Here is a 12,330-nt window from a genome sequence, read left to right on the forward strand (position 1 = left end):
ACACAGGACAAATCGATACAGCGCTCTGGACTCGATCCAGCTCTCAGTGAACAGCAACGTGTAGGTGCAGATGAGACCTCAAGGTCCTCCTCTCCCTCTGATTGCCACTGATTGCATAACCATCAGCTGAGTAGGAGTCAAACGCCCCGATACACTCCACTCCACCGTTTCCCTCCCAAAGCACTTGGCCAACACTCAAATTGACTGAACTAAAGTAACCAAAATGTCCATTATGAGAAGTTTTGAAGCACATCACTGTTGACCATGAGTGGAGAGGCTGAAGGGTTATCAGCTCGGCAGAGACATCTTGTGGTCATTCTGGGGTATAACATCCACAGTTTAAAGATGTTTTTATTTGATGCATATGAGTTATTTTAAATGATTCTTCATGCCAATATACAGTGCCCGACACTATCCCCTCTAGAAATACCACCTATGTAAGTTGGGAGAAGACGCACCGTCGTTGGCCAGGTCATGGGACCTGGAAGAATGTATCGTTTTACGGACACAGGCTCTTATATAGTCATGGAGCTAAGGCTTTTGCTCTACGGTTTTTCCAACTGCTCGACTTTTGGTCATGGCTGAGGAAAGGAAAAAGTTTAAACCTTCTGAGGAGGATAAAAAGAGAAAACATGAAAGGGATTGAGGGAAAATAAGAGTCAATCATGGAAATTAGTTTGATCGTTGGAGCAGGCCGAAAGAAGAAGCCAGATGTAAAACCGATTCTCTTTTCTCAACTTTATTATTAGACTGGTAAGTATATACAGTACAGTATATATCTTTATTTGTAATATCTTTGTTATTTCTGATTTTTAGAAGTAAAAACCAGCAGTTACAGATCCAAAGATACACAGTCTTTAAGCATTTAAGGAGATTTTAAAAGGACATTAGAAATGAAAAAAAAATATATATGTGTATGACGTTTAGGTGAACTCTGACCCCTCCAGTTCATAGGTCAGTATCGGTAGCCCTTCCAGTCACTCATCACCTGTGAATTGGCCCTGAGTGACACTTGCATTAAGACATGGTCTGAAATATCACACAGAAATGGAGGAGATGGATTTAAATGAGGCAATAGTAAGGTGCTTAAATTCATAATTTGAATTATGAATAATGTAATGTTTAGTTCTTTTTATTTACTAAACACTTTGGATGTGTTTTGCTGAAGAATCAGATTAACATTAGTCTGATTTTAGAGTTAGGCTGCAAAGATCAAAGCAAAAACTCTTGAATATTATAATTTAACAGAGCCAGCATTATAAATGTCCCTTTGAGCTGCTGACATGTTTAATTTATTAAGGCCTAATGTGTCTGAGTGCTGTTACCCAGATCTTGATTCAACAGGTTTCATTTTGGAAATAAATTTAAAAAGCGCTGATTTCATTTTACAGGTAAATCTCACCGTGACATAAAGCCTCATTTTAAAGAGCCTTCATATAAGTAGGGATCACTGCTACATTGGTTAGAGAATATGAGGACAACTTTTATTTATTTTTTGCTTAAACTTGACAGATGACCAGTTCTTCAATCTTTTTCAAACATTTTCTTTTCTTTATTCTGTGTTATGCTCTGTGGCTCTATGAATAATTCGCACATTTTTGCTGCTTTAAGATATTTGCTTCTTACATCTTTTTTTTTTGCCTTTGTTCTCACATTTGGATATTTCAGATGAAACTAGTTTTAATGTTTATGCAAAAAAGAATTCTGGTAATGAGTGTTTTTTGCATCACTGTAAATCGACTCTAATTGTGCCACATTGGTGTGTTTTAATGTGTAAATTACACATTTAAGGTCAAAACTGAGCTTTTATAGATCATCCTGCTGCACGCCTGTATATGTATACTGGTACTATAGGGCGGTTGCAATCATTTGCATGGCCAGAAGAAACATTTTAAAGGAATTAAAATAAGGAATCAAAGTAAATAAATAAAAAGCAACAACAGGGAATAAAATGTGGAACTAGGAATCAACATAATGTGCTGCTGGTGTGATGATAACAGGACTTATATAGGAGGCAGAGGAATTACCAAAAATACAGAAGCCTGTTGATAAATCCAGCATTAGATGTGATTTCTGCCATTTAAAAGGAAATTACGTTATTGTGGAGCTGGATTTTTCATTCAACCCGTCCTATCTCTGACTCGTTCCTTTCTTCTTCTCTGCACTCCACTCTTGATGGACAGGATTTATATTTGATTTTCCAAACAGAGGTTTGAGGTATAATTTTTTCCAGCGTTTTATTGTTTTGTTGTCACAAGTACAGAGCAATAAAATGAACTCTCTGCAGTGGGCTGCCATTGTTTGCCTGGGGAGCAGTGTGATAGTTAAGCGCTTTTGCTCAGGAACCCAGAGTGGCAGCCTGTGGGAGTGGGGCTTGAACTCAGAACCTCAGGTTTCCAAGCGTAATGCCCTAACCACTAGCCATCACTCCCCCAAAGCAGGCATTAGCATGAAGAGTCTTGCCTAAGGACCCACACTAGCAGCTCATTCCCCCCAGCTGGGATACGAACCCAAGCTTCCTGTCTGCAGGACGAATGACTTGAGCTACCCTGCCCCTAGTATTACTATTCAATAGTTCCGCCCTATCAATAGTAACAGGGGGTACCATTAGAGAGTGGTCCTTTTACTTAAGCAAATTAGTTTTTTTTTTTGTTCTATATTTTTTGTATCTAATAACAAGCTTTAAAAATGTTTGTTTTAAATATGTTATTACTATGTAATATGTAATGATATACCAGAGCATCAACTCCACTATGTTTCACTCTCAGAATTGGTTTGCCTTATCAGAGCTCACGATATTCTCCCAGACAGCCTTGTAGATCATCTACATGTTTTTAAGATATGTTTTAGAAAAATTTTCTTGGTTCCTTTCAATACCTTTTGGATAGACGACCGTTGCATTTTAACCATAGTCCATGTTTTCCTCCTGTAAATAAAGTCATGGGCCATGATTCAGCAGAGACCCAACGCCTTCAAACTAACTTTTTGTCACCCTACTGTCATTTGATATTGCATTTAATTGGAGGCCAATTAAATGCAATCCAAAGGATAAAGATTACTTTATCAGTCAGGTTTGAAAAGTAAACCTGAAGCAAAAATATTTGTTCTAATTTAATTGGAGAGAAATTTCTTTGATCTGTTAATGAGCAAAAACTGACAAAGATGGATTAATGTCAAGTCCTTTTTATAACGAGGTTAATATATTGGTCTGTGGCTCCATTAAAGATGGCAGCATTAAGTGTTTTCCTCTGTCCCATGCAGACCTACCTGAAAGAAATCATGAGGGAAATCGGTACATGCAATCGCAAAGGAGCGCATAAAAGCACCTGGGAGCTGAAGCCAGAGTACCGACACTACCAGCCGGGCGAGGAAGAGGAGAAGAGCCCCTAGCTTCATCAGCATGCCTGTTCATTTAGAGGATTCATTCAATTATACGGGTCGAGACTTTGAGTTATTTGTGTTTTTTCTTATCTGTTAAAATCATGTCTAATGTTTAACATGATTAATTTACTATTTGGATTGATGTAATATTTCTTTTGCTGCTTTGTTGTGAATATTATTTGTATTCTGGATTAAACCTGTTAGAGAACAGCAATGCGACGACCATCTGTGTCTCTTGAACTTGTTGAATCTCATGCAGCCGCCAGGTTGAGTCAGGCAGGTGTTTCACACCGCAGACGAGGCTCAGCTGGAGCTGATGGGAAAGAAAATCTGTTCCAGCTGTTATCAGGAAGCAGTGCAGCTATTAGTAATTTTTACTTCGATCAACATGTTAAAATGTCTCCGGTGATTAAAATCTCCTTCTTTTCCAGGTTTTAGCCCTTACCATAAAGCAGATGCTGCATTTTCAGTCAAAGATTAAGGAGCAGAATGGCTGGAAACTCATTTTATGACATTGATTACAGCTTTAAAAATATTTGCATTTAGTCAGGCGGAGCAGATACATCTGAACCCCTCATCAATGGGGTTTTTCAGCTGCAAATAGTACAAATTTGATCAGGATGAGATCAACCCATTTGGATAATCCTCATGTAGACGAATCTAGTCCTGTAAAAAAAAGACTTTTTTTGAAAGGTTAAATTTTTTAATCTTAGCTATTAAATGCTAAGAATTTTTTCTCCGATTTATTTACATTTAAATAAAAGGAAAAGTGCCATGGCCGACATCCATGACCTTCCCATCATAAAATAATAGTGATGTTTCATTGCATGTGTGGAGCCCATAGACAAAAACACTTTCGGTCGTTTCAAGAAATGTGACAGATGTTTCTAACTGACTGCCTCACTAAACTGTGCTTTAAAACGTTTCTGTTAACATAATGCATCTGTTAAAAAAATGTCTCATCTTTTTTGGGGTTTATCATTAAAATTATCAAGAATTTTAGAGCAGCCTAAAAGGATAGGAACATTTCAGCTGTTGCTTTATATTTCTCGTGTCATCCTTTTCCTCTTATCACTCAACTTATCTGAAGTAAAGTTAATTTCAAATTTACACTTAGTTACTTACTGTTGTTACTGTACTTATTGTTTCAAAAACATGATTTCAAAACCTTGTCCACAAGTATCATTCATTTTACCCTAAATGTCCACATTATGATATATATTTACATTTATTGAGTGAATCTAAAAATATCAAAGATATTTTCAATTCAAACATAGATATATAATATAACCTACAATAACTTAAAATTATATCAGTGTACTAGGTCATCAAATCAATTCAGTTTAGTGTCAAATGAACTGCCTGTAGTGTCTTTAAATGTCCAGCAGGTGTCAGTATTCTCTGAGACAGTATCAATAGTTTGGCAATGTGTCCAAACGCTTCAAGATGCCTCATTAACCCATCACTATTAAATATTTTCTCGGTTGTTTCAGCAACTTAAACATGTCTTATCTCTGATCCTTGTTCATGGATCGTTTGCAATTTGGAATGCCTTATGTAATCACCCATATCTTCAGTTCCCTACAGAATTATCCATCAGATTCATGTGAGGCGGTTAGAGCCCAAAAATTGTACTCAAATTAAAGTAGCACTGCCTAAAATTTATTTATTCTTGTAGTCATCCAAAAAAATGACTCAATATTAAAAATATAAAGAGTACTTGGTAAAAACTTAAGTTTAGAAATTATGTAGTTATGTAGTGTGAATGCATATGACTTTAAAAAAAAAAAAAAAAAAAAGGTTAATCAGAGCAGCCAAAAAATGTTACTTGAATACAAGTTGTGAAACTTCACAAAAATATAGCTTTAAACTTTTCCTTTTCAAAATATTTAACGTAACTGGTTACTACCCAACTCAGAGCTAAGCTTTGCAGATCAAGTGTTGGTTCTACAGTCTTGAGATCTATGGTTGCAGTTAATTGTGTGCCTTTGATTTAAAAGTTAATGCTACACAAAAAAAAACAAAACAGGAAAACTGAACATGTGATTGTTGGCCAAAACACAGTGGAGTTAGAAAGTGGTTTTAGAACATATAAAGAATAGCATCTTACTTGATCCAATCACATCTTTAGGAAATTTGATTTCCACTCATTGGGTTCATGTACGCTTATGGTAATAAGGCAGCTTTGTGACTCGCTTTGAGATTCTTTTACTTTGCAGATTTTTAGGATTTCTGACTCCAAAACTTAAAGCTTCGGTTGGCAGAAGATGTAGCTGTAGGATCTGCTGTATGTATATATTATATATGAACTCAGACCTGCATTTTCACCTCCATTTACCATATGGATAACTACAGATTTAAGAACTTAAACCTGAAGATATTTTTCCATCAGCTTGGATTTCCCCTGCTATCATGCATTAAATATACATAAGCTCAGCAATTTTGATCAAGTCTTAGTCTAAAATGTATCTTCCCAGTTTGAGCAGCTTAAAGGATTTTTTTTTAAACTACTCAAAGGTTTCAATGTAGAGTTCAGTTTCTGGCCCTACATATAATGCAGTGTGGCATTGAGGCAGGTCAGCTTGAACACCCTTCAGCTCCTTATCCTCTGGACAGCCTCCAAGATCCAGGATAAGTTTTTCTTTTCATTTATCAAATCATGGAGAATTAAAATGTTGACAGAAACTGAAGTTGTTTTTTTTAAATAAACCTTAACAAAAATCATAAGGCCCGTTTCACAAAGGAGGTTTAATAAATTCCGACTGAAATCCTACATGGAATTGAACTAACCCAAGTTTGCAAACTGAGTTTTAAGTTTTTTCTGATCCAAATACAAATTACAACCAGTAACTATAGGAATATGGGGATCTCTCCACATCCAGAATGTTTTTTTTGGTTGAGAAACACATTTCAGACTAATACCTAAACAGCCTGCCATATTCTTTTAACCATGATAACATTAAAGGGGCAAAACTAGTTTACTGCTTGAACAGTAGTGGATCAATCTATCATATTGTGGGAGACTGATTTGAGGAAAACTCAGTTTTCAAGTTTAGAAAACTTGGGTCTGTTTCACAAAGCAGGTTTACAGTAAACCAAGTTTATTTTTCCCCATTAAACAAAACAAGCAGAAGAGAAACTTAAAGTAGAGGTACTTTATTTTCAAATTGAACCTGAAGTCTTTGCATTGAAGATGGACTAGTTTAACAACCATAAACCCAAGCACGATGACGGCTGTGGATGTTCAACCGTATGGATTGCTGCTAAAACAACTGCTTTGCAGTCAGTCTCACAAGCTTCTCTTTCTGTCCTTTTTAACATGAGCCCTGTCCTGAAAAGAAAACCGAATACTGCAGAAAGAAAAAAAAAAAGTTAAAAATTGTATTTGGTGAGAATGGCAGAAGATTCCCCGTAGATAACTGGTGCTTCAGCCCAAATGTCCATCCAGGCACGATGCAAAAAAAGAACGCTCCTTCAAGTCTGCGTTTTGGGGGATCAGCAGTCAATTGAACAGCAGATATACATCCGGGTAGTTACTGTAGAAAAGGAAAAAAAGGAGGCGGGTCAGTTTCTGTCCAGTTAATGAGACGTGTTAGTGAAGCATTAGGACTAAAAACTTACGCATTTCTCAGCCACCAGGCCATCCTTGAAGAAAAGCATGAATGGTGTCACTCCATCCTCACGGTAGTCCAGCAGGCCAATCATGCCCTCTGGGTTCATGGACTCTCCTGTGTAAAACTTAAAAAAAAAAATAAAAAGCCTCAGTGAAGCATAACCAAGACAGTATGTCAATAAAAAGTTTGTTCTTAATTCATCTGTTGCTACCTGGTAGTTCTTAATGTTTCCCAGGATCTTCTTAACTTCTGGTTGGACATCAGCCATGAACTGGTCCACTCTTGAAGGGTTGGACTCTTGCAGCTTGGCCTTGATCCTAGACATGCAAACGGCATCTTCCAGCAATCAGCACTTTAAAAGCTATACAGGGCTCACATTTAGATGAATTACAGGAGAAACACTGGGATACTCACGCCTTCACGTAATCCTTGATGTAAGCCATGTAGCTCTTCTTATCAAAGCTGGTCTCCTGCAGATGGTGGTTGAGAACAATATCCACACCAGAGATTACACAATCCTCTGTGCCTTCGGTCACCTCCTCAGCTGAGGCGTTGGCTCCGATCAAAGCGTCATCGAACCCCTCTTTCCTCGACACGGTCTGGGAAAAGGTGGAACCAATCAAGGTTAGAAAAAATGACATTAAACCCGAGGAACAAAATGATAAATGGCCTGTACTTATATAGCGCTTTTTCAAGTCAGGAGACTTGACCAAAGCGCTTTACACTACATTCAGTGATTCATCCATCCACACACACTGATGGTGGCAAGCTACATTGTAGCCACAGCTGCTTTGGGGCTCACTGACAGAAGCGAACAAAAACTGAAAGGCCAACTAGGGTCAGAGGTCATCCTTTCTCAGAAAGCAACGCTGAGGAGGTGGCCTGCAGTCGGATTCCATTTTTTCCTCCACAATTAAAACTTTATCAACCTCCAATGCAAAAAGTGGAGATTCCTGTACTAAAGAGACTCTTTGCTTCACTGGAAAAGGAAAGCAGATGTTACCATGGCAACACAGTGCCATCACATGTGCATGGCTGGGGCAGGTTGAAACGACAAACATTTGTCCCCTGCTAAAAAATAAATGTATATGGTCAAATAAAACTAACTTCAGTTTAGGGATTTTTTTCCCATTCTTATTAACTTGTGGTTTTCTGTCAGTGTGACAAAGATGCAGCAAACAAGCAGAACTTACTAGTTCGCTGTTACACCAGCTGCAGAACTCCAGGATATTAGACTCACCATTTAAAAACGTAGGTAAGCAGCTGTTCCAAATGTTGCATTTCCAAATTCTCCCAAGTGGTGCACTTTATTCACTCTTTATAAGAGTGAATAAAGTTAATCTGATTGGTTGATTATCAAGGAGGCTGGATTGTTGTGGCGGAGGTTTGCAAGCAAGTTTGGTTGTGGCCAGTTTGTTTGAAGCCTCTTGCTAACCAGTTAGCAGTAGGTTCCCAATGGGAAATTCCATTGGGACCAAGTAGCACTAAATCGTGACTTAGAAACAACACTGTTAAGGAACGCTATGGACAGCGGGTTGGTGAAGGCTTACAGCCGTGCATGTTTGAGCCCTTGCCTCACAACGCTGCCAGTTCTGTTAGCTCCACGCCTGCCGAAGACACAAGCTACGTTTACATGCACAAAATTTCCCCGATCCGATCCAAACCTTGGTTGATCTGAAATTCAAAATCTCCGTTTACATGGACACTAAATGAAATGATCCGATCATGACGTGTGTATACATGTACCAAGCGTTGGATCAGATTAAATCTTTTAAGCATGCGCAGAACTTCCTGCCAAACTTGGCAGTTCTGTCTGCGTCTGGTTTTTGAGAGGCCTGACAAACGATGCGCTCGGAGCGAGCGGAAAGAAAAAAGGAGAGAGGAGGAAAAAAGCGCTTGGCATCGAAATGTACGAGAGAAAATGTAGAGAATGAGCGATTGAACCGGCGTGGGAGAGCGAGTGGGCTGTGGAGAGAGAAAAGAGGAAGAGGATAAATTCCTGCTTCCTGCAGCTTTAAATGAACTTGAGTGTAGAAGTCGGCGTTCCTAGACTCCTCCCGCCATGTTGTTCAAAGCGAGAGCGACCGGTGGTTTCCTGTTGTTGACAAGGCAGAAAAACGTCACGCTGACGTCGCACACATGCGCAGTGAAGATTATTTTACTCTTAAGATCCGAATGGGTGTTTACATGGACGCCAATCGGAATGGCGATCGGCAAAAACCACGTCTCTCATTCGGAATTAAATTTAGATCCGATCGGACCGAATCGGATTAGAATCTTCAGTCTGACATGTTTACATTAAACATTTTTGATCTGATCAGGCCTTCAATCCGATTAGTTGTGTCCATGTAAACGTAGCTACTGACATCCATCCATGTGAACACTGGGGCGGAACTCAATGGGAAAGGAATTGATTCCTATTTCTTATTCCAACCGTTGCATACATCAGCTGCGACATATGACTCAAGATGCTATGACTGAAAAAAATTTATTGACAGATGGCTATTGATATACGATTGGCTGAATTTAGATGTACAAGCTGACTTATAATTAACTGGCCCGCATAAGATGAATGAAAACCGATTTTAAGACTTTTAAGATTTTGTCTTAAATAGAAATTTTCTAAATTTTGGCACAATATAGTTGGAAAAAAAGAATACATTTATATACATGTTTAAGCCAGGATATGACTTCAAGAGCTCAATTGTCCACTCACCCTACCACTATGGTTTGAGAGGGCCCTTTAGCGTGACGGACACCCCACGGGAGCACAGAAACAGAGGGTCAATGTTTAGGGTCCAGTTGGTACTGCGTCCCATATTGATTGTTATGCCAACAATGGCATCAACCTTTACCCCACTGAGACTCTTTGGGATGAGCTGGAGAAGTCTTTGCATTGCTCAGACTCTACAATCTTCATGATCTAGGCCCAAGATCTCAATTAGCTTCTACAAATGTTTTATTTCTATATAGTATGGCGTTAATCTTACTCAAAGATTGTTTATGAAGGATAGGAAATCTTTGATCTTGTGATCAAAGCTAAAGATAGGGTACGACAGGGCGATAATCCATTGCAATCAAGTTTTAAATGCAAATCCCTTTATTGTCCGACAATGAGGAAATTTGTTCTTCGCATTTTAACCCATCCCTTTGGAGAGCAGTGGGCTGCCATTGTTCACCATCTGGGGAGCAATCAGGGGTTAATGGTCTTGCTCAGGAACCCAGAGTGGAGGCTGTGGGGATCAAACCAGATGCTTGTATTCAACCCCTCCCACAAAAATAAATTAGTGAAAGATGTAATTACAAAAAAAAAAAAAAAAAGCCACAAAACAGTTGCTTATATATGGGTAATCACTTTAACATTAATGTTTGTCCTTGTTAACTTCTATGGTGGTATCAAGACCTCATTCTGGTTGATCAAGGACCCAAACTTTGGGATCCAATGCCCTATGGCAGAGGTCTCCAAAAGGGGGTACACAAACCCTAGGGGTCCACAGAGGTACTGCATGGGGGTTGCTAAAGTTTTGGTTGGTTAGACTTTTTTATATCATTGGCCTGGAAAACCTTGAAGACTCTTGTCCTGGTAATTCTTATTTATTATTTTTTTACACAAAACATATCTTTAACCTATAGGGTGGAGTCCTATGAGCAGACAAACCCTCCGCCCTGCACGTTGCTTCTCTGCTTTAAAACAACAAACTTAAAGGTCTATAGTCAAATATAAATATATATATTTAGTTTGTTTTTTTTAACTCACCTTTCCTTCAACTTCGTAGAAGATTCCGTTTTCAGATTCTTTGATTTTGTAGATGTCCGAGAACATCTCATCACCTGTTGGGAAAGGAGGCATTTAACACAAAGCAAAGACCAATTGGGTGCGTCATCCATCAGCATTGAAACACAGCCCGTCTGGTTTCATACTGTGTTTAAGAGTCATCCATCCTGCTGGTGGCTAAGACAGGCAGCTACATGAGCCTGAAAGGCCACATTCACTGAAACTTGCACCCACGATCACGTCTAATTTAACCGTTTAGTTTAAAGTTGTCCAGCTAACAGTTTCCGACGCATTGTTACAAAAACTAACAAACTTGTAACTTTGAGAAATAACCATGGGTGTAGTTAAATCACCTATCTGAACCAACTGAACAATACAGGGAGTAACCCTTTAAATAGCCGGTGATTTTTTTTCCCTCCTTCCTTTTTTGCGCTAACTTCTCAATCACGATACACACGAGTTAGCCGGCTAGCTTAGCTAACTACACAATCTAAAGGGAACTGAATAAAACTTCACCAACCGCAACCTGACCTAAATACTTAGAAAACGCTTCATTGGCGACCACTTACCGGTGATTATGTCATTGTAGATGATCATTTTTGCTGTTGGGATGTTAAAAGGTTCAGAGAAAGAGAGAAGGCCGACCGCTTCTACAGCACGGCAGAGTAAAAAGAACGATCAGGCCGCGAGCCGCAGCACTTACATCCTGCCGACGTCACCATGACTCAACTCCGGCCACTTGCTCTACTGCCACTCCGGAGCGGTGGCCAACAATAGTACTGCAACGGTGTTCATTCCTGCGAATGTTCTAGCACTTGAGATCTAAACTGTTCCAAATTGTTTTGTTTTTTTAATGGCATCAAAACAGATAAAAATAGGAAAGTGAAGTCAAAATTATTTTCTTTAACAGTCAGAGTTAAAATTTTAAATTGCAATTTCCCCTTTTTCAAGACAGAAGCTCTGAAGTTGGAATTTAAGCAATTAAAGTTTATTTTTCAAAATAATCCATACCCCTTCAAATCCTGCATACTTTTTGGATCATGTTAGAATTTAATAAGGTGAAAAAAATAGGAATTGGAAAGAAAAGTTTTACTATTGAGATTTTTTTACTAAAAAGTATTTTATCACCAGGCACTATTTTGCATCATATTTTACTGAAATTTGAGCTGCAAATCTTTACATGTCTCCAAACCTTTGCACATTTAAAGACTGAAATATTGCCTTTTATAAGTGCAATCATGGTGAGTTTCTGTAAACATCATTTATTCATTATTTATTACTTGGACTTGGGGTGGCCCTTTCCTGCCTCTAACATTTTAGTTTTATGATCAGAATGTAGTTAGACATGTCCAGCTCCAAACTCAGACCAGCTTTACTGTCCCTGCTTAAGAGAAAATAATGCCCCCCACCTCTATTACCTAACCCACTGCATCAGAGATCCCTATCACTAATGCAGTGGGTTAGGTAATGGTTTCTAACAAAGATTAAATGGCCTCAAATATGAGCTGTAAATTCATGCTCCAAACGAGGCATCCACAAAGTCAGTCCTCGAGGGCCACT

The 12,330-nt window shown here is 38.6% G+C and overlaps 2 protein-coding genes across 2 annotated transcripts in view; one reads left to right on the forward strand and one right to left on the reverse strand.

The window, feature by feature from the left end:
* Window positions 1-3,615, forward strand: part of LOC119777427 (general transcription factor IIF subunit 2-like) — an 80,538-nt gene extending 76,923 nt beyond the window's left edge. Inside the window, exon 8 of the mRNA XM_038276296.1 lies at window positions 3,262-3,615. Coding sequence (XP_038132224.1) covers window positions 3,262-3,390 — 129 coding nt within the window. The 3' untranslated portion in view covers window positions 3,391-3,615. The remainder of the gene's footprint in view (window positions 1-3,261) is intronic.
* A 2,906-nt stretch (window positions 3,616-6,521) lies between these two features.
* On the reverse strand, window positions 6,522-11,495 carry tpt1 (tumor protein, translationally-controlled 1). The gene is made up of 6 exons (XM_038276378.1): window positions 11,340-11,495; window positions 10,753-10,826; window positions 7,410-7,594; window positions 7,207-7,312; window positions 7,003-7,119; window positions 6,522-6,917 (listed from the first exon to the last, which is right to left on the reverse strand). Exons 1-6 carry the CDS (start codon window positions 11,365-11,367, stop codon window positions 6,915-6,917), a joined length of 513 nt encoding a protein of 170 aa, XP_038132306.1. The 5' UTR covers window positions 11,368-11,495; the 3' UTR covers window positions 6,522-6,914.
* Window positions 11,496-12,330: the final 835 nt, after the last annotated feature.

This window comes from Cyprinodon tularosa, unplaced genomic scaffold (genome assembly GCF_016077235.1).
Source record: "Cyprinodon tularosa strain WSP-4 unplaced genomic scaffold, ASM1607723v1 ctg124, whole genome shotgun sequence".
Taxonomy (NCBI): Eukaryota; Metazoa; Chordata; class Actinopteri; order Cyprinodontiformes; family Cyprinodontidae; genus Cyprinodon; species Cyprinodon tularosa.